The sequence below is a fragment of the Psammomys obesus genome, unplaced genomic scaffold (assembly GCF_907164565.1).
Source record: "Psammomys obesus unplaced genomic scaffold, mPsaObe1.curated_primary_1811, whole genome shotgun sequence".
NCBI classification, from domain to species: domain Eukaryota; kingdom Metazoa; phylum Chordata; class Mammalia; order Rodentia; family Muridae; genus Psammomys; species Psammomys obesus.
The window spans coordinates 2,470,586-2,496,554 of record NW_026590905.1 but is presented as its reverse complement, the minus strand read 5'-3'; the positions used below and the strand labels follow the sequence as shown (position 1 = coordinate 2,496,554).

The 25,969-nt window shown below is 43.6% G+C and overlaps 1 protein-coding gene across 1 annotated transcript in view; it reads left to right on the top strand.

The window, feature by feature from the left end:
- Positions 1–22,066, top strand: part of Ndufa9 (NADH:ubiquinone oxidoreductase subunit A9) — a 24,132-nt gene extending 2,066 nt beyond the window's left edge. Inside the window, exons 2-11 of the mRNA XM_055609429.1 lie at positions 846–1,016; positions 1,367–1,464; positions 2,160–2,251; positions 3,649–3,790; positions 7,305–7,407; positions 9,074–9,141; positions 10,954–11,030; positions 14,472–14,567; positions 17,876–17,942; positions 21,818–22,066. Of these exons, the coding sequence (XP_055465404.1) occupies positions 846–1,016; positions 1,367–1,464; positions 2,160–2,251; positions 3,649–3,790; positions 7,305–7,407; positions 9,074–9,141; positions 10,954–11,030; positions 14,472–14,567; positions 17,876–17,942; positions 21,818–21,988 (1,085 nt within the window). The 3' untranslated portion in view covers positions 21,989–22,066. The remainder of the gene's footprint in view (positions 1–845; positions 1,017–1,366; positions 1,465–2,159; positions 2,252–3,648; positions 3,791–7,304; positions 7,408–9,073; positions 9,142–10,953; positions 11,031–14,471; positions 14,568–17,875; positions 17,943–21,817) is intronic.
- The last annotated feature ends 3,903 nt before the right edge of the window (positions 22,067–25,969 follow it).

The window sequence follows — 25,969 nt, the reverse complement described above, 5'->3', positions numbered from 1 at the left end:
TCCTTCCTTCCTTCCTTCCTTCCTTCCTTCCTTCCTTCCTTCCTTCCTTTTCTTTCTTTCCTTTCTTTGTGTCAGGAATTCAAACTCAGTCTTTATGCTTTCATAGCAAGCACTTTACCAACTGAGCCACTTCCCCAGCTTTTTTTTTCCCTTTTGAGATGCCAGTAGTCTTCTGCCTCCAACCACATCATTATCTTAACTTTTCATGTAACATCAAGTTTCAGTCAAGTCCAAATAGTCTTTTGCTATTTCTCCACTCCAGTCTCACTCATTCCTACCCCTGCTTGGTTGTGGATGTTACGTGTTTCTCATGGGATTCTTTTTTTTTTTTTTCCTTTTAATTTTACAATCTGATCACAGAACCCCTCCTTCCTCTCCTCCCAGACCCATCCTCACACCCCTCCCCCATCTTTATCCTCTTATGCTCAGAGAAGGGGAGGATGCCCAGGGGTACCAACCCACAGTGGTACATCAAAAATCGCAGCAGGATTAGGTGCAATTTCTCTTACTGAGGCCAGCAAGGCAGCCCAGCTATGGGAAAGGGATCCTCTCATGGGATTCTAGTCTTGGTTATTCCTCTTTAAAACACTCTGCCCATAAATCCGTTCTTGTGATAAGTATGACTTAATGTTATATGTCCCATAGGACATGGTATTTGCTTTCTAATTTTATATATTTCCTGTGGATTTTGTGCTACAGTAATTTGTTTTTACTGTTGTTGGTATTTAAATCCCTAAGGTACTTTCTCAAAATAATGTTGCAAGTTCCTAGGAAAGAAACTGTTATTTAAAGTTGCTTTTACGCTAACATTTGCCACTTTTGCTGGCTCTGGTGTTTCCCTGAAGGTCCGGCCATTACTGCAGCAGCAACCTCTGTGTTCAGTGGCCCACGTCATCGCCAGCTTCATCATGCTGTCATACCTCATGGGAAAGGTGGCCGCTCGTCTGTCAGTGGAGTTGTGGCCACTGTTTTTGGAGCAACAGGGTTCCTGGGCCGATACGTTGTCAACCATCTTGGTAAGTCAGTTTTTTAACTTCAGTCTGTTCCATGGCCCTGGACTAGGATTGCCTTACTTGAGACTGAGCTTGTTTTAATATTGTTACAAGTTACTTCTATCTTATGTTTATATACATTTTATCTGCGTTGGCATTGAAAGAACATCCATGCTTCTTCTATAGGACATTATTATGACGATAAAGGACCCTGAGAAGTTATGGCATCCTTAGTATGCCAGTATTAATACACTTTTTATTAAGCTGTAAATTAATCCATCTATCATATTGGAATGTGATTTTTTTCTAAGTCACTGTTGTGTGAGATATACATATTATGTTGTTGTTGTTCCTTGTTTTGCTTCATATTTTAGGACGAATGGGATCACAAGTGATCATACCTTATCGATGTGATACATATGACATCATGCACCTTCGCCTTATGGGTGACCTGGGCCAGCTTATCTTTCTGGTAAGACTCTGTGGTGGCCACTGGGTTTGTTAATGTAGTTTCTGAGGTCCTTGATAAGAGGCAGTGGAATAAAGCAGTAGTTTTACCCCAGAGTGGACCGGCTGCATCCTCCATTCTGCTAGGATCTGGCAACTCTTGTTTTACCGTGTAAACCCTAGGGAGCATGAATGGTCCTTGGTTGGAGTATCAGTCTCAGAAAAGACCTCTGTGCCCAGATGTTTTTGGTTAGTTGCAAATAAAATCTGTACACCTAAAGAAGCTAAGCAAGAGGGAGGACTCTGGGTAAGATGCTCAATCCTCGTTCAGAAAGGCATACTGGATAGACATCGGAAGAGGGAGAAAACAGGGAACAGGACAGGAACCTACCACAGAGGGACTCTGAAAGACTCTACCCAGCAGGGTATCACAGCAGATGCTGGGACTCATAGCCAAACTTTGGGCAGAGTGCAGGGAATCTTATGAAAGAAGGGGGAGATAGAAAGACCTGGAGGGGACATGTACTTTTATCTCCTTGTCTCCGAAGAATGGGAGGGTGAGGAGGGAGTTTTGAGGTGTCAGCTGCATTTGTTAAAATGAGTGCACTTTGTGCGAAATGGCGCCGTGTTTCCACTATCACAGATGACCGTCCTGAGAGTTGCTGTAAGTGCTGAGATGTGCCCCGTATGTTTCAGTCTGACTGGCTTCTGTTGTCGTAGGAATGGGATGCGCGAGACAAAGATTCTATCCGGAAGGCAGTGCAGCACAGCAACGTGGTCATCAATCTCATTGGGCGGGACTGGGAAACCAAGTAAGCCGATGTCTCTCCTGTCTTTTTTGCTGAGTCTTGGGGTTCAGTGACGTTTACCAGGTACCTTTTATGTGCTTAAGGTTATAGTGTCATTTTCAACCGGCCCACCCGTAATGGTGGCCAGGTTCATTGGCAGCATGTGTAGTGGATGTTAGCAGTATGATGAGTCATGTCAGTGTGTTTCGTGGCATGAATTTGATAGTGACCAGTGTTGACTCTGCTGGAACTGTCAGTCTGGGGTGCAGTTAGGATGTAGGATTTACTTGTCCACCAATGTTTTGGATTGCCTCTCTGCGTTGTTAATCAAAGGTGGTGTACTGATTTGAATGTTATTTAGCTTTTATGGGGATTAGCAATAAAGAATGATTTGTCATTATTAGTTTTTAAAGATTTTTATTATTATCTTTTGAGAGAGGGTCTTATGTATCCCGGGACGACCCCGTTAGTCTAACAGTTCTCCTGTTTCCATCTTGCAAGTGCTGGAGTTATAGCTGGACTACCACACTTGCCCAAAGAAATCATGCTTTATACTTTCACAGCCCTTTGCTTACACATTCTCTACCTCTAGTATTTATTAAATATCCGACTTAGATTTATTTCAGTACCCCTGTTTTCTTAAATAGTTGAAATTCTTTGGTGACTTACAGGATCCTTTTCAACTTCAGTTTCCTGTAGGGACTAACACAATGACTTGTGCAGAAGAATTCAGCTAACTTAGAGATTGAATTGTGGCTTAGCTCCCTCCCTCTCCCCCACCTTCCTTCTTCCCTTCTTTCTTCTTTCCTAATACTAAGGGCTGAACTTAGGGCCATGTCAGGCATGTATTCGGCCACTGAGCTATAGCCCTAGGTCCTATTGTTCTTAATTATGAGCTAAGGGCTCACTAAGTTGTCCATTTGCCCAGTTGGTCTTGAGCTCACTCTGTAGCCCAGGATAGCTGTGAACTTGAGAGCTCTCTGCCTATCCTCCTCTAGTAGCCAGCATATAGGTCTGTGCCATCAGGCCCTGCCATGATTGATTTTTTTTTTTTTTTTCACTTTATGGAAACAAAGTTCTATGAGTAAGAAGTGAGTCCCTTTCCATCCCCCAATACTTCCCCAATTCACTCTAGCCAGAATAGTCAGGTTTTCTTGAAGTGCCTCTCTCTCAAGACTTCTTGAGAACATAAAGTACTTTCTATGCTGGCTTTCTAACTTCCAGTAAGCTTTTATCTAAGTAGATTGGCAATGAGCAGGTCTGGAAGCCTTAGGAAAAATTACTTTTGGCTTAGAGTTAAGGCATTATTGTTTAAAAGGTTAACTGTTATAAATTCTAATACTGTCATGTAAACCAGAGTAGTATAGAAATCCCGAATCTTCTTCAATTCTTAACTGCTCTTCCTTACCTTTTTCTTTCAGAAACTTTGATTTTGAAGATATTTTTGTGAAGATTCCTCATGCAATAGCACAGGCATCCAAGGAAGCTGGAGTTGAGAGATTTATTCATGTTTCACACCTGAATGCCAATATGAAGAGTTCTTCTAGGTACCTGAGAAGCAAGGTGAGTGCCGGTGCTCCACAGGGCTGGGAAACCCTTCGGAACTTGTCGGGGGTGAGAAGTGTTTCTCCGCCATGTGTTGAGAAATCAGAGGGTTTTTCATTGCCCTTCCAGAACAGGTACACTGGTATTGTGGCTTTAATTTGTTTTTGAAGTTGGGAACTGAGTCCATGGCCTTGGCCTTGACAAGCAAGTGCCTTATTCCTGAACCATGGCTCCAGCCTCTGCACACATTTGGGACATTTTGGTTGAGTGGTCTGTTGAAGGGCTTCAAATATGGGTAGATAATATTCCCTGCCTCCAAATGCTTAAGGTTGTGGGGAGACATGATAAGAGGTACACAGCACACACCGGGGAATGCAGAGCACGATTCCTGTCACCAATTGTGATTTCAGGAACCTCTTTCCTTTTCAGACCTGTAATCCCAGGTTTCTGCCAGTCCCACTCCAACCTGGGCAGTGTAAGGGCTGGGAATGATAGGAGTAGATAGTGCCAGAGAGAATGCTCTTCATGTAGTTCATCTTTTCCTCCTGAAAACTCTACTGGCATCTGGTATTGGCCACTGTGGCTCATAATCCATCTGGGACCTAAAGTGTTTTTGTCCAGGCTAACTAGTGTCTGGGTCTACGCATCAGCATTTGTCTTTGGCCACAATGAGCTTGCCCTGAGTCATTCTGACAAGGACAGCAGAGTTCTTGATAATGATTTCAGGCTTTTGATCCATTGCATGCATTTATTGAGAAAACTGTTAAGCACCAGTTGTATGTTGTAAATTGTGCTAGGTACTGAGCATACATTTGCTTATCAAGCAGACCTGATCCTAGCCCACATTAAATTTCTAGTCCATCAGGAAAAATGATCCCAGTACCATGAAGCATTGCAGAGTAGCAAAATGTTCCAGTGGAGCAGGGTATAGTGGGGCATTGGAAGTGAACTGTACCTGTAGTTAGTAGCATTTAATTACTAGCATCAGAAAACTGAATGTGAGGTGCTGGAGAGATTGCCAGGCAGTGAAATGTACTGCACTTGGAGAGGACCTGAGTTTTCATTAGGTAGCTTACTGCTGCCTGTAACTCCAGTTCCAAAGGGGACTGATACCGTCTTCTGATCTCCCTGGGTTCTGCATTCATGTGCATAAACCCTGACTCTAAACATATACGTATATACATAATTAAAAAAAAAAAAAGAAAGAAAAATTGGATGTAAACATAAAGGAAATTTATAGGCTCACATAACTAAGCAGCACTAGGGAATCTTCACCATGATTGGTGCCAATATTTGTCAAGCCTGTAGCTTGTTTCTCAGATTTTCCTCAGTTCTGACTTCCTCTTTATGTAAGCTCTGTCTCCCAAGTCGCAGGACTGGCTTCCCACTTACCAAGCTCTCACACCCAGACAGTACATTGAAGAAAAAGATAGGAGTGAAAACACACATGGCTGCTTTTGCACTGAATCAGCTGAATGTCATAGTTGTGGAAGCGGGTGGGGATGTTGTGTTGAGAGAGAGACATCAAAACTTGCTAGCCCCTCTCTTTAAGCCCGTGCCTGGTGTTGCTGTTGGGTAAGATGGGAATACTTGAGTGGGCTAGGACTTAGGCCAGTAATTCTTGGCCTCAGTTATACATTAGAGTCACTGAGATTCTCAAACTCCAATGCCCAGTCTACCTCAACCCACTAAAGTAGACTCTTTGAAGGTGTCAATATTTTATTAACTTTATTTTGTATTTTCTAGAGAACGATCTGTGAGAGCTGTGCTTTCTGAATGAGTGAGTTTATTAGGCATATAGCAAACAAGAGTAAATAGCAATTAGCTGATGGTGGGAAGCAGCAGGTAGAGGACAGAGTATTAATCAAATCAGGTGCTCACAAAGTCCAGCTGGATTGAGTGGAATAGCCCAAAGGGGAAAACAAAATAGTAACTTCATCAAACCAGGGCTATAGCCAGCCAGCAGAACACACTGGGGAGCCCTCGTGGGACAGCAGGAATTCCTAATCATACGTGAGTCCCAGGCGGAGCAGAACATTCCCGCAAAGGAAGCTTTTCACTGAAAGGACAAACAGCGCAGAGAACATCATCAGATTGGGCTCTCATGGTCTTCAGCAGAAATGGCCGGGGAAGCCTTGCTGACCCTCTCGAGTTCCAGCCAGCACAGAGTATTTTCCATGGATGAGCTTCCAGCTGCTCTCCCACTGCAGAACATTTTTGTACCACGAGAGAAACAGTAGTAATCGCTGTGGGAAATAGTTTATTCTCCAGCTGTTCTTAAGGACACAATGCTTTAACACCATTAGCATCTCCTGTTACAGAATCAAAGACCCAACCTGGCACAGAGAGAGGTTTTGGAAAGAAACTTGACATCAGTGTACTTGTGTCTCAGGTAGGGTGGAGGCTGGCTCTGCTTCAGAGGCAGCTTCTTGGTGGGCTCAGAAGCACGTGGCAATTTGCCAGTTATGCACATTCTTTTCTCTCTAGGCTATTGCAAACTCAACACAGTTTAAGAGGCACTGTTTTACTTGAGAGAATACAAAGTGGCTGAATTTTGGACTTGGGTTTCAATAGTGTCCCTGTTACTCAGGGTTTATGACCCTGTTGCTCAGAAGAGAGATCTGGGCTGGAGATAGAAGTTGAGAGTCAACAGAATCTATTAATTGGAAGAATCAGAAAGTATGGAGGGCCTAAGGAGTAAGAAGGCTGACTGAGAATAGAGCTCTGAATGGGGCAGAGGCATGCAAACCCTTACAGTATGGCGGAGGAGGGGTACTTGCAGATACCAAAGCTAGCCAGGACTGAGCAGTGGTAGACTTATGCGGTAGACAGGAAGCCAGCATCACAGGAGGGAAGAGGTATTGTGTCATCGATGAGTCAAGAGAACTGCGGTGTCAGATCTGCTGACAGAACTGCAGTGTGATCTGATCAAAAGTAGTTTCAGATCAGGTGTTGAAGCTGCTGAAACAGAATGCAGAGGCAAAGTGAGTAAACTGTGATCTGGAGTGTGGTAGTGGTGCAGCAGGTGGGCCTAGTTTTATCTAGCTTGGCAAGAGGGAGAAGGGTGGAGGCTCTACCCCGTTTACCTTGAATGAAGGAGTTGATAAAGAGAAAGAGGCATATATGGACAGGCATTAAACTGGTAGGTTCTGTAGTCAGTGCAGGAGGCCACTGCCACCACACTGACTCCTCTCTGACAGGCTGCTAGCTTACTGACACGAAGCAGAGAATCTGTAAATAGGAGAAAGAAACTGAAGGCTGAAAAACCATATCCTCAGTTTTCCCCTTCATTATGAGGTTTCCTAGCATAAGAATAGGAATAACCTATGTGGGGTGTTTGTTTTGTCACATACGTTGTGTGTGTGTGTGTAACAGTCTGTTAATTGAGTTTTATGAACAACATTATCTTCTGAAGTTATGGTTACCTAATGAATATAGGGCCTTGTCAGTGCAAGCAGTCACTGATTGTGAGGGAGGGGAAGCTCTGTGCACTTGCTGTGGAATTAAAATGCTTTTATTTTTGGTTGTTTAGGCAGTGGGAGAGAAGGACGTGTTAAGTGCATTTCCTGAAGCCACCATCATACGGCCTTCTGACATCTTTGGAAGGGAGGACAGGTTCCTCAATTACTTTGCAAGTATGCATCTTTCTTCCCAGAAGAGAGGGCCATGGGTGGCTTAGCCCAATTTGAGCAGAGCACCAGTGGGCAGTGCTCTCCGAGCTCCCAGACCGAGTCTGTTTCCTCTTCCAGTTGTCTTTCCTTTCTCCTTGGGAGTTTTGTTTTCAGCAGCAACATGGCCCTTTCTGCTGTGAAATGAGGGCCCAGTTAAATGTTGTGGCGTGGATTTAAGGAGGTAGTTTTACTTCCTTCCCACTGCCAGAGGCAGTGGTCATGCTTACCCCAGAGGAAGGACTTCAGGACCTGAGACTTGAGGCTTAAACCTCAGTAACTCTATGACCTTGTCAAGATATTAGCAAATCCCGTGAGTTCTCCAAATTCTCTGGCCCCATCCTGGACACCTGCCAACTACTGATCTTTTTACTGGGTTGGTAATTGTATCATTTTCAAAATACTTTGTCTTTGTAGTCACACACCATGAAGCCTTTTCAAATTGACTTCTTTCGCTTATATGCATTTAGGACTTGTCTCTGATTTTGAGAAACTTGTTTTCTTGTGTAGCTGAATAGCATACCTTTGTGTACAGTTGTTGCTTCCTTGTATCTAAAATTGTACTATCTAGATTTATGCATTAATTTCCACTTTGTTTTTAAAATCATGGCATACCATATGTAAGATTTGTTTTCTGCTAGTTATTTATATTAATTCTTGATGTAACTCTTTATGGACAAAGGGGTTTGGAGGTCATTGTGGCTGTATGATATTGTAAGGATTAGGAACTAATTGATGGGGTTGATGACCTTACAAGGAGAGAAAGTCTCTGTGTGCACACACTGAGGTAGGGTACATGAGGATGCAGTAAGACGATGGCCACCCACAAGCCAGAAAGAGAACTTCGCCAGGGACCTGCTGACACTTGGTTTTGGACTTTCCAGCCTCCAGATCTTGGAGAAAATATAATTTGAGTGTTTAAGCCATCGAGTTTGTGGTATTTTGCTGTGACAGCCTGAACAGACTAAGACAGATCCATGTTTGGAGAGGTAGAATACTGACACAATTCCTGAGGATGTGGAGGCAGCGTTGAAGCTGGCAGTGGGGTAGGCCAGATGAGCATTGAGGGCACAGGAAAGGTGTGCACAGGAAGAGTCTGTGCCTGCCACTGTTCTCATCACTGAATACCTGCTGGTGACTGAGCACCTTAGGGAGGAGGGGTTTACTTGGGCTGATACTTTCTGGGACTATAGTCCATTTTGGGGAAGGCATGGTGGTAGGAAGGGGAGGCCGCTGTCTGGCCTGGAATGCAGTGTTACTGTCTCTGCTTCCTGAGTGCTGGGATTAAAGGTGTGCACCGTCACTACCCACCCTGCTCTTTGATTGTTTGTTTGCTAGGTTTTTAAGTTTATTTATTTATGAACCATCACAACCCAGTCCCTTTTTATCTGTCTGTCTATTTATCTATCTGTCTGTCTGTCTTTCTGCCTGTCTATCTATCTATGAGCCATGACAACCCAGTCCCTTAATGTCTGTCTGTCTGTTTATTTTTGAGCCATCACAACCCAGTCCGTTTTTTTTCTTATTTATTTATTCAGTCTAGAGCCCTCAGAGTCTGCTGTATTTGGTACATTATTTTCATTATGTAAATGGCTTAAACATTCTCAGGACAGGTTCTCATTTCTTCTTCCAGATATTCGTTGGTTTATCGGTGTGCCTCTCGTTTCCTTGGGCTTTAGGACAGTGAAACAACCTGTATATGTAAGTACCCTGCATGAAGGCTTAGGAAAGGGTATTCACTGCATTCAGGTTTGGTTCAATTTTCTGCTTTATTCTCACCTATGAACTTCATTTTTCCCTTTGTCAGCTTGCTTCAACTGGTTGCCTCATTTTACCTAAGAGGTGCATGTTTCCTAAGTGTCCACAGTTGTCCATCCACTTAAGAAAGCTTAATTGAGACAGGTTTACCGAGTTGCCCAAGCTAGCCTTGAACTTTCCAGGTAACTGAGGTTGCAGGCCTGTTCTCCAGGTCTGATGTCCTTGCTCAACAGTTGCTTAAACATGTCTTATGATTTGTACAGTGTGCCAGCACACTATGTTACTAGGAATGTAGAGAGGATAACCAGTGAGACATACAGTTTTGTCCCCAAGTTCTTTCCAGGTAAATAACAGTTGTTATTCAATGTGATAAGTGCAAGAAGGAGGAGAGAATTTTATGTCATCGTATCAGAAGCCAGGAGATCCAGCTTTGGATGGTTCTGAGTCAGTTGTTAGGCATGGGGCTTTGTTCCACCTAGAGGGAATGGTACATACTAGGAACAAGGGTGAAGGAGAAGGTTGGGCTCCATAGTAGTGGGCTGGGTTGGACCAGTGTTTCTGTTTTAGTTAGGATTTCTATTGCTGTGACAAAACACCACGCCCAAAAGAAAGTTACAGCTTAAAAGTTCATCACCTAGGGGAGCAATGCAGGAACTCAAGACTACAGGAGTCTGTAGTCAGGAGCTGATGCAGTTCATGAAGAGGTGCTGCTTACTAGCTTGTTCTCCATGGCTTGCCTTAGCCTGCTTTTATGTACACCTCAGGACCACCTGACCAGCGGTGGCAACACCCAGGGTGTGCTGGGCTCCCTCACATGCCCTACAGATTTGCCTGCAGACCAATCTTACGGAGACATTTTTCTCAATTCTGATTCCTTCTTTCCAGATGACCTTACCTTGTGTCAGGTTGACGTAAAAGCTAGCTAGCACTTTCCCAATAGTGGCATTACTGATATTTGGGGCCAGATAATTCCTCACTGTGGGATGTTGAACAGCCACCCTGTCAATAGAAACCAGAAACAGCCATCTCTTGCCCCTTCCATGACAACTAAAAATTTTCCATGCAGTCGTCAGATGTTTCCTAGAACTATAAATAATTTCTGATTATGGATTCAGGTCTCGGGTCTAAACCTGTATATAGTACTTATTTTGAAAGTCAGAATGGAAGAACATCAGCTATTCTGTGTGGTTCAGCCTCTAGATTATGGTGGCCTAGGACAGTGGGGAAGAGTGGTAAGAGATCACATGGGAGAGACGGTGGCCTGGCAAAGTCAAGAAGGCCTGGGGCTGACTAGAGACTCTGGCTAGGACAGTGCCCACATGAGTCTTGGGTATGATTATCTGAATGACTGAGTAAGGAGAGGTTCCTTCAGGTTCTGAGAGAGATGCTGCTGTTTCGGTTATGTTGCTTTTGCTTGTGATAGGCACATGCTTTCCTTCCTCCCTTTCTCTTTCTACCTTTCCATCTCTTTTAAACACTTGTTTGTTTGTGGTTATATCCTGGGATTGAACCCAGGACAGCATGAATGTGAGGTAAACACTACCACTGGGCTACATTCCCAACCTGCTTTAAAGAAATTGAGACAAGTTGTATTGAGTTGTCCAAGCTAGCCTTGAACTCAGTATGCAGCCCAGCCAGGTCTTTGGCTTGATTCTCTTGGCTTCATCTTCCCAGGTATCTGAGGTTATGGGCCTGATCTCCAGGTCTGATGTCTTAGGTCAACAATTGTCTGAAAATGTCCTATGATTTGTATAGGTTGCGGATGTTTCCAAAGGGATAGTTAAAGCGGTTAAAGATCCAGACACCAGAGGAAAAATCTTTGCCTTCACCGGGTAAGTGCCTAGAGTTGGCTTTCATGGAATGATGGTGACAGTTTATGACACCATCTGATCAGGTCACTCACAGAGTCGGGGCATCTGATGCTCACCTTCACCCACTGAGGAAACGTAGGACCTGCCCGAATCTGCACAATTCTGTTAGCAGTCTGAGAGCCACTGCCCTAGACACTGCAAAAGTAGTCAGTGGGCGTTTAGTCTGTGGTTCCTGTCTGCAGATTCAACTTTTTGATAAAATATTCAAGGAACCCAGGCATGTTGACTCTCACCTATAACCCGAGCCCTTGGGAGGCTAAGGCAAGGGGGGTCACCACAAGTTTAACGCTAACCTGAATTACATAGAGAATTTAAGTCTACCCCGAGGATGTACTAAGTAAGACCCTGCCTTTAAAAACAAAACAAAAATCATGGTAGGAAAATGTGTCTGCATTGAGATGTGCCTTTTTTTTAGACTATCTGGGCTTCAGAGATCTGCCTGTCTCTATCTTCCTGAGATCACAGACATGATCTGCTGTGCCCAGGTTTGTTTTTGTTTTGGTTTTGGTTTCCCTGTGTAACGTTGGCTGTCCTGAACTCACTTTGTAGACCAGGCTGGCCTTTAACTCACAGAAATCCACTGCTTCTGCCTCCCCAAGTGCTGGGATTATAGGCATGCTCCACTGGGTCCAGCTCCAGTTTTTTTTTTTTTTTTTTTTTTTTTTTAATGTGGGTTCTGGGGATCTAATTTTGGGTCCTCATGCTTGTGCAGCAAACACTGAGCCATCTCTTCAGCTTCTCCCAGGTTTCTGGTAGAATTAATTGTATTGCTTTACATACTCGGATACACACACACACACACACACACACACACACACACTTACACAAATACACAAAATTGAGATTTAATAAACAAGCTCAGTAAAGACACAGAGTAGATCAATATAAAAAATTGGTTTTTATATACTAGCGAGTAAGCAAATAGAATTAAGGAATATTACAGGCTGGGAAATGGCTCAGTCCATTAAGTGCCTGCCAGGAAGTAGCAGGACCTGAGTTTGGACTCCAGGCACACAAGTGAAAAAGTAAATGAGTCACAGGCCTGTGACCCCAGCTCTGGGGAGATGGAGTCAGCAGCATTTCTGGGGCTCGTTAGCCAGCCAGCCTAGCTCAGTCAGTGAGCTCCAGGTGCAGTGAGAGACTCTGCCTCAAAAAGCAAGGTCTAGAGTAATAAAGGAGGGCGTGGCCTCCACACGTGTGCTGTGGGTGCACTCACACAAGTGTATCCACCCACACCTGTGTACACACACCAGAGAAAATCATGTTCACAGTACCATAAAAAATAGAATACTTAGGTAAATTTAATAAGACATGTATCCTAAAACCACTGTGAAAGGAAAGTAAGGAGTAAATGATAAGACTTCCCAAATCATGAATTGGAAATGTCAACATTGCTAAAATGGCAGTTGTCCTTAAATTGGTCAATAGATTGAATCTTGTCAAAATTCCACCAGCCTTTTGGAGAAAGTGTCAAACTCCAAAATTTAAATGGTAATAGAAAGACAATATAAAGTGGGAATAGCCTAAACTCTTGACCTTCCCAATTATAAAACTTATTCTAAAGCTGTAATTGTCAAGACAATTTTTGCTGAATTAATAGATCAGTTAACCAGAACCAGTGGTTCAGAACCAAACCTTTGTCTGTGATAGCGTCTCGCCACCTAGTAGCTCAGGCTGCTCTAGGACTCATTGTGAAATCAAGGATAGTATGATACTCAAAATCTTCTCCTTTGCTGGGATTATAATTCCCCTCCCAATGCCCAGCTTCCAGATCATATTTATGGCCAATTTACTGACTATTGACAAATGTGCCATGGCTCTTGAGTGATAGTAGTCTTTTCAACAAATGATACTATGAAAAGTAGACACTTGGACTTTTACTTCATCCTCTGTGAAGAAAAGAAAACAAATGTAAACTTTAAAGTATAAATATTTGGAATAGAACAATTCTAGATGTTGGGTATAGCAAGATACTTTTAGCTATATCATCAGAAGCACAATCCATAAAAGGAAAAGAATTAAGTTTGACTTATCAGAATTGGACATTTTTGTATTTCAAATGATACCGTTTAAAAATGAAAAGACTGGGACTGGAGAGATGCTCAGTAATTAAGAGTACTTTCTTCCAGAGAACCTGATTCCCAGCATCTACATGGGGGCTCACAACCTGAAACTCCAGTCCCAGGGGATCCAGTACCTTCTTTTGGCCTCTGTGGGACCACGCATGCATGTGGTGTGCAGATATACATGCCTGCAAAACACTTGTACACGTTATATTAAAAACAGAAACGTCAGAGAAGAAGGTAGTATGAATGTTGGAAAAGCAACACTGGAGGTGAGGCCAGTTAGCTCAGACACCTTCTCTCTTTCTAGTTCTTCTCTAGGGAAGGCAGGTTACCTTAAGCAGTGTAGGGATTTGCTGACAAGCATAGTTGAGGGGGTCTCAGAGACAGGCTTTGCTGAGGATGTCTGTTGATGGTGATTCTTAATGCTGAACCATGAAATGCAGCCTGGGAAGGATGTAGGCTTCTGTGGCCCTTTCTCTGAGCAAGGCTCTTTGCTTGGTCCGTCCACATTTACTGGAATGTGTTGCTATACAGCCTCTTGAGGAGGCACCTTGCACTTGGGTAGCTTGGCCATGGTCTAGTGTTGCCTGTGTTGGACAAACCAGACATTCTTGAAAATCCTTTAGGAATTTAGGGGCTATTTGAGGGTTTTGTGTGATATTTCCTCTAGCTGATACCAGTATTTCCATTTGCATGGTGGGGTTTTTGTTGTTTGTTTGTCTTTAAAATGTTGAAATAATAAGATTTGTAGTGAAAGATCATTATGTTCTCTCAGTTATGGATATTTCTGAGATAAATGGCATTAGGAAAATGTGTAGGTAGGTGTTGAAATGTAAGTGATGGTTAATTATTAAAGCCTTGTTCCAGATACATAGAGGCTGCCTAAGTGAAAGGGTAAGAATTCAGATGGTGGAGTTGTTTTTGTCATTGTAAGGGACAGAAACTATCAGAGGAGTGAAAGCTATGTAAATGACCAAAAACACATGAAGAAAAATTAATCTTGTATATTATTAAAGAAATGTTGATTAAGCTAGGAGTGGTGGTGACTGAGGTTGAGGCAAAAAGATTACTGTGATTTTGAGGCCAGCCAGGGCTACATAGCGAGAGAGCCCTTCTCAAAGGGAACAAAAAGATAAATGAACAGGGTACATCATAAGACACCTGTGAGAGGATGAGACGTGTATGTAGAATAGGTTGTCTTTGGCGTAAGGTTAATAGGTAGATTTTCTTTCCTTATCTATTTGTGACAGCATGTTTCCTTTTTCTTAAGAAAAACATTGCTTGAAAAAAATTGTAGGGGAAAATTATGTAAAGAACTGTGTGTTTTGGTTTTCAGGCCAAATCGGTACCTCCTCTTTCATCTGGTGCAGTACATTTATGGCATGGCCCATAGGACCTACATCCCCTACCCCTTGCCAGCATTTGTCTATAGGTAAGTACGGTGCTGTTCGCATGTACCCAAGAGGCTAACTTAAGATGCTGTTCCTAATCCCATCCTAGGGTAGCAGGACGTACTTCCTTTACAGAAGGCCAGTCTCCCCACATCTATTGAGGCTAACTTGTGATGCTGTGATGCCAAGAACGAACTGTAGGTGGCACTAACAAGTAAGGATGACCTTGTGTTTGTTAGGTGATTCTTCAGATTCTCCAATTGAAAACCCTAGGCTTGGGCTGGGATCTATTTTAGAGACAGAACGTTTGTGCAATGGGAGGCTCTGAGTTTGGTTCCTAGCATCTTGAACAAATAAGCAGCAGTAAAGACCCTGGGATTTAATTTTGGAGAAGTGTCTTGCTTGAGAGCTGGTGTGAGGGAACAGTCAGCTCTCCTTTTGTTTCTTTCCAGCTCTTTCCAGCTCTAGGGGCTGAGGTTCCCTTCTGTTGTTAAGGCCGGCTTTGGGGGAGTTGGGGAGGAGGAGGCTGACCTAGACCTGGCCCTGAGTCTTTAGTTTCTTTCTTTCTTGGTTCACTTCATTGCTTTGGGGACTAAAATTTTCTATCTACTGGGGCTGGTACCTCAGAGGCAAAACCCTTGCCTGGCAAGTGCAAGTTTCTAGACTCAGTCAGTCCTCAGCATGGCAACACATGCATTCATTCTTCTGCTGATTATGTGCGTCCATCCTGGACACATCAGAACACACTATAATTGTCTAGGCAGGAAGATTTTCACCTCTAGTGTGCCAGAGTCAGACTTATAAGTAAACATGGCAGTCCATTTTTTTATTTACTCAACAATATTTTTTGATGCCTTCCATTTCTCAGGTAGTGATCTAGGCACCTAAGCGAACACTTCTTCTATAGCTTGTGGCTGTAGGGGTGTAGCTCAGTGGTTGTGCATGCTTAGCACTCACAAGACCGCACCTTCAATCCCCAGCACCAAAATCAAAAACAACAAGAAAGAAGAACCTTAAACAACCAAAACTGCAGCACAGGATGGTGGAAGTTGTTTATTGAGACCGTTTTCCTTCAGAGGCTTTTCTTCACTCATTTAGCACTTGTGACTCTACACAGGAGAAAGGTATAGAATGGACAGAGGTTGCAGAGGAGCAGGCCCCCAAAGGTAGAACACTGCCCAACCTAAGCACTTGCAGAAGATGAGAATCTGTTGAGTCGAGGATTTTCAGGAGAGGTTGAGAGAAAAAGGAGTTTTGTTTGTTTTACTCCTTGAGTAGCCCCGACTGGCCTGCAACTTGCTCCATATGCTACAAACTTGTTGTGTATACTGGGCTGGCTTTGCATATGGAACAATCTTCCTGTCTCTGCCTCACTGTCTCTCTGCCTCTGCCTGTCTGCCTCTCTCTGCCTCTGCCTTTCTGTCTGCCTGCCTGTCTGCCTCTGCTTCTCTGCCTCTGCCTCTGCCTCTCTGCCTCTCTGCCTCTCTGCTTCTCTGCTTCTCTGCCTCTGCTTCTCTGCCTCTGCCTCTGCTTCTCTGCTTCTCTGCTTCTCTGCTTCTCTGCCTCTTCTTTGAGTTCTGAAGTCCTAAGTGTGTGTCGCTGCATCTTGCCTTTTTCCATTTTGTTTGTTTATTTATTTGTGGTGCTGGATGAGACCCTGAGCCCCTTACATGCTAGGAAGGGGAGATACAAACATGCATGTCTGAAGAGGAGAATGCTACCCTTTTGTTCATGCCCCTCTATCCAGTATCTGGAACTGTTACAGAGTAATCAGGGTCGGTGCTTCCTGGCCTCTTATCCGAAGAGGTGAAAATAACGACTCACTTTGCAACAGCAAAACTATTCTAAACAAAGCAGTTGTACTGATTAAAGAGGGGTATGCTGTTGATATTGACAGCCAGCCACTTCGGGGAAGATACTTGGGGATACCAATTATTGTTTGGGGATTCCTTTCATAAGGCTCAAGAGAGGAGGAATTGGGTTGCTAAGGGGACTGGCTAAGTAAGTTCTTTATTTTGATTGACAGATTAGGTCATAGAATGATTTTTCTCTGTGTCTATGTGTAGTCACATGCCTGCCCAGTTTTACATATATGTAAGATAGCAATACGCTCTCCTTAAAAGTTTACTTGAGGACTCAATTTTGCCTTACATTGTGTGCACCTAAAACCAGTTCAGGCTGGATCAGAGTTTCCATTCTTTGCACCCAAGTGCTTTGGAAATATATCTAAACAGAAACTGTCCCAAGCTGATGGTCATTAGGGGAGTAGAAACTTACTCCATTCAGAGAGGAATGGAGTATAGGGGTAGCCAGATGCAGGTGAGGCACAACGCTGCTATGGCCAGTGTTTGGAGATGTACGTGCCTGCACACCACGTGTAGGTGAAGGCTGGCAAGTGCATACGAGACAAGGCACATGTGTGTAACCCAAGTCTACTTAAGAGCCTGACGTTTCTGAGCTACTTCTCATGCTCCTCTGCCTCAGTGCCATGCCTGGTGCACAAAAGGCCGCTCCATTAAATATCTGTTTATTGGCATGCTAATGAAAAAAGCCGATGTCAAAGCCAAAGGGCCATGGAGTTAGGTGGGACAGCAACTTTAGTACAATGGAGACTATAAACCAGGTAGCAGGGAGGTACTTTCATGTTGCACATGAAGATGATTGTAAATTCAGGGTTGGCTGATACAGGTGGCATGGCCCACTGAGGATGTGCCATAATCCAGACAGGATGTTAGTGTGGACCCAGAGCACAGGGGCTACTCGTAGGAGGGCCCGGCTATCATCAGGATTTTATATGCTGCTAAAGAAATTCCAAGTTCTTAAAACTTCCTTTGTCAGGGATTTACTTTAGCAATGAGAATGTCCTTTCAAGTCTTTAGAGACCTGTAGATAGAGGGATGGACCATTGCTGCTCAGTGGTAGAGAACTTGCCTAGCACATGTGAGACCATGACTTTGGTTCTCAGCACTTTCCCCTGCCCCAAAAGCTGTAAGATTTTGACAGGTATGGTGGCACATGCTAGCACTTGGGAGGCAAAGGCAGAAGGACTAGGAGTTCAAGGTCATTGTCAGTCACATAGTGACTTTGAGGCCAACCTGGGGTACATGAGGCCCTGATTTAAAAGTGCACAAAAGGGAGGGAAGAAGGGAAGGAGGGAGAAAGGGAGAGGGGAAAGATTAGATAGATCTTCACAACAGGTAGTAGAGCCAGGAAGTTGGTTATTTTTTCAGAACAACAATGACAAGAACAAGTGAGTTCTTGCGTGCAGCAGCCCCCCTTTTCCTGGGCTCCATAGGCTAAAACCCAGCACAGATGTTTTTCACATGTGCCATATATGTCTCCATTCCAGGTGGATTGCCAGATTCTTTGAAATGAGTCCATTTGAGCCTTGGACAACGAGAGACAAAGTGGAGCGGGTAAGTTTGCACGTACCAAACCTCTCACCAGGCAGAGCACTGCAAAGGTGGATAAGTCAGTTTTGTTTGGCTGGGCTGCTTGGATAGTTACAGGACTCCTGTGTGTGGAATATTCCTCCTGGCCAAGTCTAGCTCTTCTGCTTTTGGCTGACATGTATTCCTTCTAATACTGTTTAATCATCTTCTCTCTGATAGTGTATTTTCCCCTTTCTATAAGATCATTCAAATATGCATAATAGGCAACCTAACCCTTACTGAAGGCTAAACTCTTCTTCCCAGGTCCATCTGGCCATTTTGCTATTTATTGTGTCCCCTTACAACCATTTTGGGTTTTGTTGTTATTTTAAGACAGGGTCTCTAGGCCAGGCTGGCCATAGAACTCACTATGTAGGTGGAGATGACCTTGGATTCCTGATCTGTCTGCCTCTACTTTTAAGTGCTAGGAGTACAGGTGTGTACGAGTATGTGTTGTTTTTAGCAAAATCTCAAGTGTTTGATTTTACCAATAAAAACTAGGGAGCCAATACTTGTGGGAAAGCCTGCTAGCTCAGAGAGGCAGAGAAAGCACCCAGCTGACCTTCCTCCTCAGCCAGCAACCCAGAAGGAAAGCTCCTTCCCTACTCATCTCAAAAAAACCCCTCAAACTGAATATTCCTCCTCTGTACTTCCTACTGCCTATCTCCTCTCCCAACTTCCTATGTTTACTCCCTGTCAACTGGTTGCTTGCTCCACTTCTTGACCTATGATTGACTTGATTTAATCCTGTTTACAACATTCAAACAGAGAACTCTTTGATTAAAAGTGGTGCTAGGCTCTGCGCCAGACCACAACTAGAAACAGGTTTTTCCAGTAAACAACACAATCTCGGGGTTCACAGGGTGATCAAATATCTTGCAACAACCATGCCTGGCTTTCCCTTCATACCTTCACCTCCAAAGAGCTCTCTGTACCTGTTCCCACCAGATTCTTGCCTCATTCTTTCTTTATTCCATTTCAGTCAAATTTTATCTTTCTCTTCCCTAAAACTGTTCATTCCAAGGCTACTCATGACCCCAGGCAGCCTCCTCACAGTCAGCTTCTGACCTCATCTCACTTCTGCTATGAGCAGCATTTGTTGAAGGGCCACATTTCTCTGTTTTTGAAAGGATGCCTTGCACCTGTGTGTTGTTATAAAGAGAGAAAATCCCAGATGTTTGATTTTAACAATACACACTTACAAGCCAGGTGCTGGGGTGAAAACCTGTTAAGTCAGAGAGGCAGAAAAACACTCAGCTGACCTTCCTACTCAGTAGATGTCCAAAACCAAAAATGCCATTCCTGCTTAGCTCATGCTGCAAAAGGAAAAGGCTCTTCCTATTCAGCTCACGTCCCAGAAGAAAAAAAGCTCTTCTCCTCCATACTGTCTTAAATACCCTTCAACTCAATGTCTTTTGTCTCTACTTCCTGTGCACCTTTATCTCTCCTCTTGACTTCCTCTCACTCTCTATGTTTTTTTTCCCCCATGTTTACTTCCTGTCAATCTTGTTGCTTGCTCTGCCTTTTGACCTAGGGTTAACTTTATTTAATCCTGTTTACAGAAAGTTTTTGGATTAAAGGTGTGCTAGGGCCGAGCCACTTGTTTACAGAAAACAGGAAGCTCTAGGGTCAAAGACTGAGCCACACCACAATTAGAAAGATGTTTTTCTAGTAAAATCTCAGGGTTCACAATGGTATCAAGTATTTTGCAACACCTGTGTCTGCCCCAAGCAAAATTCTCTCGCTTTTTCTTCTCCAATTGGGCTGTACTGGATGCTCTCTTTCTGTTTTCCTCCCCTCCTGATTGCTGTCTGTTCTGATGTGGGGGGGTCACAGCCTCAGACATTTTAATTTCTGTTTGTAGATTATGCTCATCCCAGTTGCCAGCTGCTGCTGATGGAGGCCAGGCTGCAGTTTTCTCTCCCACCTTGAATGGGAGTTTCATGTTGAGCTATGCAGACATAGTAACATCTTGTAAATAGAACTGCAAGCTGTTATTTTGTTGATTAAATCTTACCAGGTGTTTTGTTGCTTTGAGATGGAGTCTGCTGTGTGTCTCAGCTTGCCTTGTGTTCATTATACAGCCCAAGCTGACTTTGACCTTGTGCTGATCTTCTTTTCTCAGCCTCCTAAGTTCCATACCATAGACCTGTGCCACCACTGTGCTCTGCTGTCGCAAACTTGTGTTCTGTCCTCAGATTCTCAGTGACAGCCCTTTCTGTGTTGTTAATGTAAAATATATAGTGATCCCCTCCAGTTTTGATACCTAAGCCAACATTGCCCTATGAGACTTCCTTCAGTGCTCAAAGTGGCTGTACCATCACATTGCCAGTAGCCATGTGTGATGTAGAGGGCTTGACATATGGCTCCCATGACTGCAGCCATCAGATATGAGCTCTGCTTTAGTTCACTGAAATTGAAATCTGAATTATCCTTGACTAATGGCTAGATGTTAGATGGTAAAGGGCTAGACCTCAGCAACCCTCAGTAGATGCCAAGTTGGGCCACTCCTAATTCCTGCCTGTTCCCATCAGAAACATACTTCTAGCAATATTGGAAGTTTGCTGTGCATTGAGGGCAGAGTGTATAACTGTCTCTCCTCTGCCTATTGTAACCCAGGCAACAGCCCTTTTTCCTCTCTCAGTGAGCTTCTTGCTGCCATTCTTGTCTGCCTGCAGAATGCTGAGCTTCAAAGCCCCAGCTCTTCTCAAGTCTGCTGTGCTTGTCTGATTCATTGACTGCTTGCTTCCTGCATGCCACGTCTTGCTGGGAAGGTACCAAATAAAATAAATACATGACAGCATCTCGGCCTAAGTTCTGTGAATTTTCTTTCTATTGATGGGATGCAGCCAAACTGTCCTCTATGAGCTGAAGCATAGCAGGGAATTGATAACAGTCCTGGTTATTTTGGATAACAGTCAGCAGTTTTCTGCCTTTCTCTGACAGACTGCCTAAAAACAGAGACATTTCCCTGGTGTCCTTCCTGTGCCCATGAACCCCGTTGTCTGGCACTTGCTCTCACCTTGGCGACTGAGAAAGTGTGAATCAAATAGGCAGGAAGCCTTTAGGTTTGGTTTGCAGAGCACCCTAGAGCATTCAGTAAACACCCTGTTTTTTTTTTCTGAGTTGTTCATGGGGGTTCACAGGATGGAACCTGGTGCAGTTCCATGTACAGCGGAATCTGCTTTGGTGCTTTTTCATGAGTGAGGCTGACTTGATTATTCTTTCCTAAACAAAGTGGGTTTGGCTTCTGGCTTTGTAGTGAGCATTCCTTGACCCAGGTTGAGTATAATTGGAGCAAAAAAAGGCTAATGGGTCTAGGCCTGGTGTCATAACCTGCAGTCCCAGCACGTGGGAGGCTGAGACATAAGCAGTTCTACAAGCTTGAGGTTAGCCTGGGTTACATAATGGGCTCCTAGGGCTTTCAGTGTGAGACACTGTCAAAATAAATCCCAAACCAAACCAGGACAAAAAATTAAAATGAAGTAGAGAGCTAGAGCCCAGAGACCCACCATAAGAAAATGGGCTCCAGGGGTGACTCCTCCTGCCTTAGCTCTTGTCTGAATCTCTGGATGGAGGGATAGCTTCTGCCTCCCTGCACTAGGTCCAGCGATGCATACATGTGCCTGTGGAGCTGCTCTTCCAGGGTCACTGGCCCGTGATCCTGGGTGCTACGCTCCCGTAGCCTCGGGTCTTTGATGAGCCGCACTGTTCTGCTTTTATGAGTCCCAAAATCAAAGCGTGCCATGAGTCTTCTGAAGGCGTTTGCCTTAGTGAGGAGCCTCGGGCCAGCTTGGGGATGTGGATGTTTTAGGAGTGGCACTCTGTTTTCAGCATTCTCTGTGACCCTCTGTTCACAGATGCATATCTCAGATGTGATGGCGTCTGACCTGCCGGGCCTGGAAGATCTTGGCATTCAGCCCACACCGCTGGAACTCAAGTCCATTGAGGTGTTACGGCGGCACCGCACTTACCGCTGGCTGTCTTCTGAGATCGAGGAAACAAAGCCTGCCAAAACAGTCAACTATTAGTGTCATCCAGGCACCTATGTTCTTTAAAGGATCTTGTATGTAGTAAATGAGGCCACTCTATTAAATATCTATGATTCAGTCTGCTGCACGTTTCTTGATTGATCAGAGAACTCACAGCCATTCAGAACTGAGCCTAGTTTTCTTTAAATGACTATATATAATATTGACACAACTGTTCTCTGAAATGTTGGAAGGCTTGGAATTGTTAGACCAAGGCCCTATCTTTAAAGTCAAAATATTGTTATGATCTCAGGGGATGCATGGTTATCTAGAAGTATTTGGTATAAGGTGTGATGTGTGTGTGAAAGAGAGAGAGAGATTTGCATGCCAGTCTCTCATCCATTCTCTGTGAAGAGAACAGTATGCACAGATAGATGCTTGGGGCATGACCGTGAAGGTAATTCTCAGGAGGAGACTGAGCAGGTATGAGGAATTTAGCCTTTGTCTAATAGGTGATCTCTATACAGATATGGCTTCGAATATGAATTCTAAGAGAAAATATTGCTGCAAGTATTAACCAGTGCAGTCACTATGGAAGTGACGGCCTGCAGGATCCTCAGAAGACTAAAAGTAGAATTACTATGTGTCTAGAGTATATAACCAAAGAACCCTGTTAGCATACCATAAACACACCTGTACATCTATGTGTATAGCAGCACAGTTCACAATTATGCAGATATGCAACCTTCTGGATGTCCATCAACAGATATACCGATAAAGAAAATAGGGTACAAATGCACAATTCAGGTTTTTTTCTTTCTCCGTTTTTTGCCATAAAGAAAGAAATGTCATTTGAAGGAAGATAAATAGAACTGGAGATCATTATGTTAGGTGAAATAAATCAGCCTCAGGAAGACAGTAGCACATTTTCTCTCATGTGGACTTTAGATTAAAATATAAGTAGATAGACATAGGACATGACAGAAGGATGGGACTAATAGAGAGAAGGGAGGAAAGAGGGAGAGAACAAGATAATAGGTCGGGATAGAGACCTAAGACATTTTATGTCAAATCTAGATTTCAGTGTGCATATGCACACATATTATTGTGTATGTATATGTCACAATGCATGTAGAGATCAGATAACAACTTGCAGAAATTAGTTTTCTTCCTGTACCACATGGGTCTCAGGGATCAAACTCAGGTCAGATATCTGACTTACCAGCAAGTGCCTTTACCTGCTATACCATGTCATCAGGCCCTTTTTTTGTGTGCAGAGTCCCACTCTAGCTCAGGATGGCCTGGAAATCACTATGTAGACCAGGCTAACCTTAAACGTAACAGCAGTTTTCCTGCCACAGCCTCCTAAGTGCTAAGATTACAAGTATGAGCCACTGCCATTGGGGTTGGGGGTCAGAGTAGATAGAAGAAAATCAATAAGGATGAATGGGATGGAAGACAAAGGGAGAATAAATATGAGTAAGAAACAGAGGTAGATGAAGATTTCGCAGTGAAGTCTATTACTTTATATGTACTAAATTTTAATGTAGAAATATATGAATTTTAGTACTTCCTTGATGTAAAAGTTTGGCAAGTCCAACAGTCTTTCTTTCTCAGCCTTGATTTCTTTATTCATAAAATGACTAATTCTGGGGTTGTGATAAAGACCTGAATGAGATAATGCATTTGAAATGCCAAGCTTGCTTGGTTGCCCAACCATAATTTGATGGTAAGATCTTACTGCTAAAGACACCAAACACTTTGGTTGCAGGAATAGAGAAGTTAATTGTAAACTGACAGGGAAATTTTCTCCCTACTGGCTAGCATTCATAGTGCTAGAAGGTGTTATCCAGGCTTCTAGGGGATGAAAGACATCAATGGTCTTACCCAGTGCTGGACCTTGCATGCTACAATGCCAGCCTGCTAGAAAAGGTAAACCCACTGCTACAATAGTGGCACGACTGTTAAGCTGGTAGCCAACTAGTTTCTGATTGGATTTGAGGCCTGCTCAGCAGGATAGGGTTTGTGCCTAATACACCTGGTCAAAAGTCCATGGATAGATCAGAGGCCCTAAGTGGGAAACTAATATTGTTTTGCTTAGTGTTCATGTAGTCAAAAATGCATTCTAAACATTTATGTTATACCCCCAAATCGGTGCACTTTAAACCTTGTTCAGAGAAGCACATGGTATGCCCTAACTCAGAGTGAACGTCTGTCCTTTCAGTAGGGACTGTTATCTCTACAGTTGTTTCCTGACTGGACAGAACAGCCACTATCCCAGGTGTGGTGCTGCAGGCCACAGGAGGCAGGAGGAGGAGGATTTCAACATCAGGGCCAGCTTGGGCAACTGATTGAGACCTTGTTTTAAGCTAAAATTTAAAAAGAGCTAAGATGGTGTTGAAGAGATGGCTTAGTGGTTACAAGCACTTGCTGTTCTTGAACAGGACCCTGGTTCAGTCTCCAGCACCCACATAATGACTTACAGCACTTACACATACTAAAAAAAAAAAAAAAAAATGGATTAGGGTGGTAGATATATATATATTTTTTAATCTAGTTGTGCAAAGCTTTGGGTTCCATCCCCAGAACTGCAAGAACAAACTGACAGCTGCTGTTTCTAAAAGAGAGAGTGAGACCTCACTTTTCTGAGTAAAAACAGGCAAATGGCCTTACCTGTAAGTAACTGAGTTGGGATTCTGAATCTCACTGTAAAACTGGTGGCTTGTTCCAGGAAAAGGTGATGGATGCACAGACAAATTCCGTCAGATTTACTATTCTAGCAGCTCAGTACTCAGGAGGTATAGAGGAGCACAAAGTGTTTTTGAAGAAACCTTCCCTGTAAAGGAAAAGGTCCAAGAGAATGAGAAATTTCCTTAGAAATTCAGCAATTACACTCTCCCTTTCTTCCCCTATGAGAAGAAAGAATTCTCCCAGCCTTCAGCCAGCTTTATAAGGCTGCAGGACCGGGCAGTCTATGATCTTCCTGCCTTGGGTTATCTACAAATTCTTTCGTCAGGAAGGTCAAGGGCTTTCAAGAAAAACAAATTCAGACATAGTAAGGCAAAGCTTGTACCAGTAAAGATGCTGCAAAGGAGGAAAGGGGACTGTTTGATAAAAGAGAGAAGTCAGAGTGAAGCAGAAGCAGGAAGGGCGAGCTGAGAGGAAAGCTTTCAGGAACCTGGGCTGTGTTTGGGAGATCTAGGGCTGTCTGTGTTTCCTTACTCAAAGGACAAATAGATTTGTTCATGTGGAAGGAGAGTGTTTGTTTGCATCTGGGAGTATCTTCACCACCAGAAGCCAGGGGGAGGCTGCTATCTCTTTGAGGATGACACTTAAAAGATATCTCCCAGGTCCTCCTGTCTTATAAAACTGGCAGGAGGCTGGGAGAATTCTTTTTTCTCATGGGGGCAGAAGGGAAGAGTGTAATTGCTGATTTTCTAAAGGGAATCTGGGAGAAGTTTGTCAGGGTTGGCTTAGGCTAAGAGGAATCTGAAGGCTTATTTTAAGTCCATCAGTGTGAGCTCACAACAGTGGCAGCAGAGAAAAGGAACTGCTAGTCTTCTGGTCCTGGAGAGAGCAGGAGGACAGAATCCAGGGCCCAGATGCAAGAAAAGCACATTAAGCAAAATCCCTCAAGGACAGAAAGTGTCGCTTTATTTATCTACTTGTGTAGTTATTTATTCATTTGTGGACAAGGTCAAATATATCCCAGGCTGGCCTTGGACTTACTACTTAACTGAGAATGACCTTGAGTTTGTGATCCTCAAGGCTTCTACCTCCTGAGTGCTGGGATTACAGGTGTGTACCACCACCTGCAGTTTCTGTGGTGCTGTTCATCAATCCCAGGGCTTTGTGCATGCCACACAAGCACTCTACCTTGTGTTTTTATTTTTATTTTTTATCAGTCTACCTTCCTTTAAAATCTATACAGAATGTAGGACACGTAGGAGCAGGGCCGGCCAGTCTGTTTTGTTAAGAATCAGTGCCTGGCATCTGTTGAACAAATGTGTGAGAGCCTTTGAGATTCTTCCCTTGTATTTA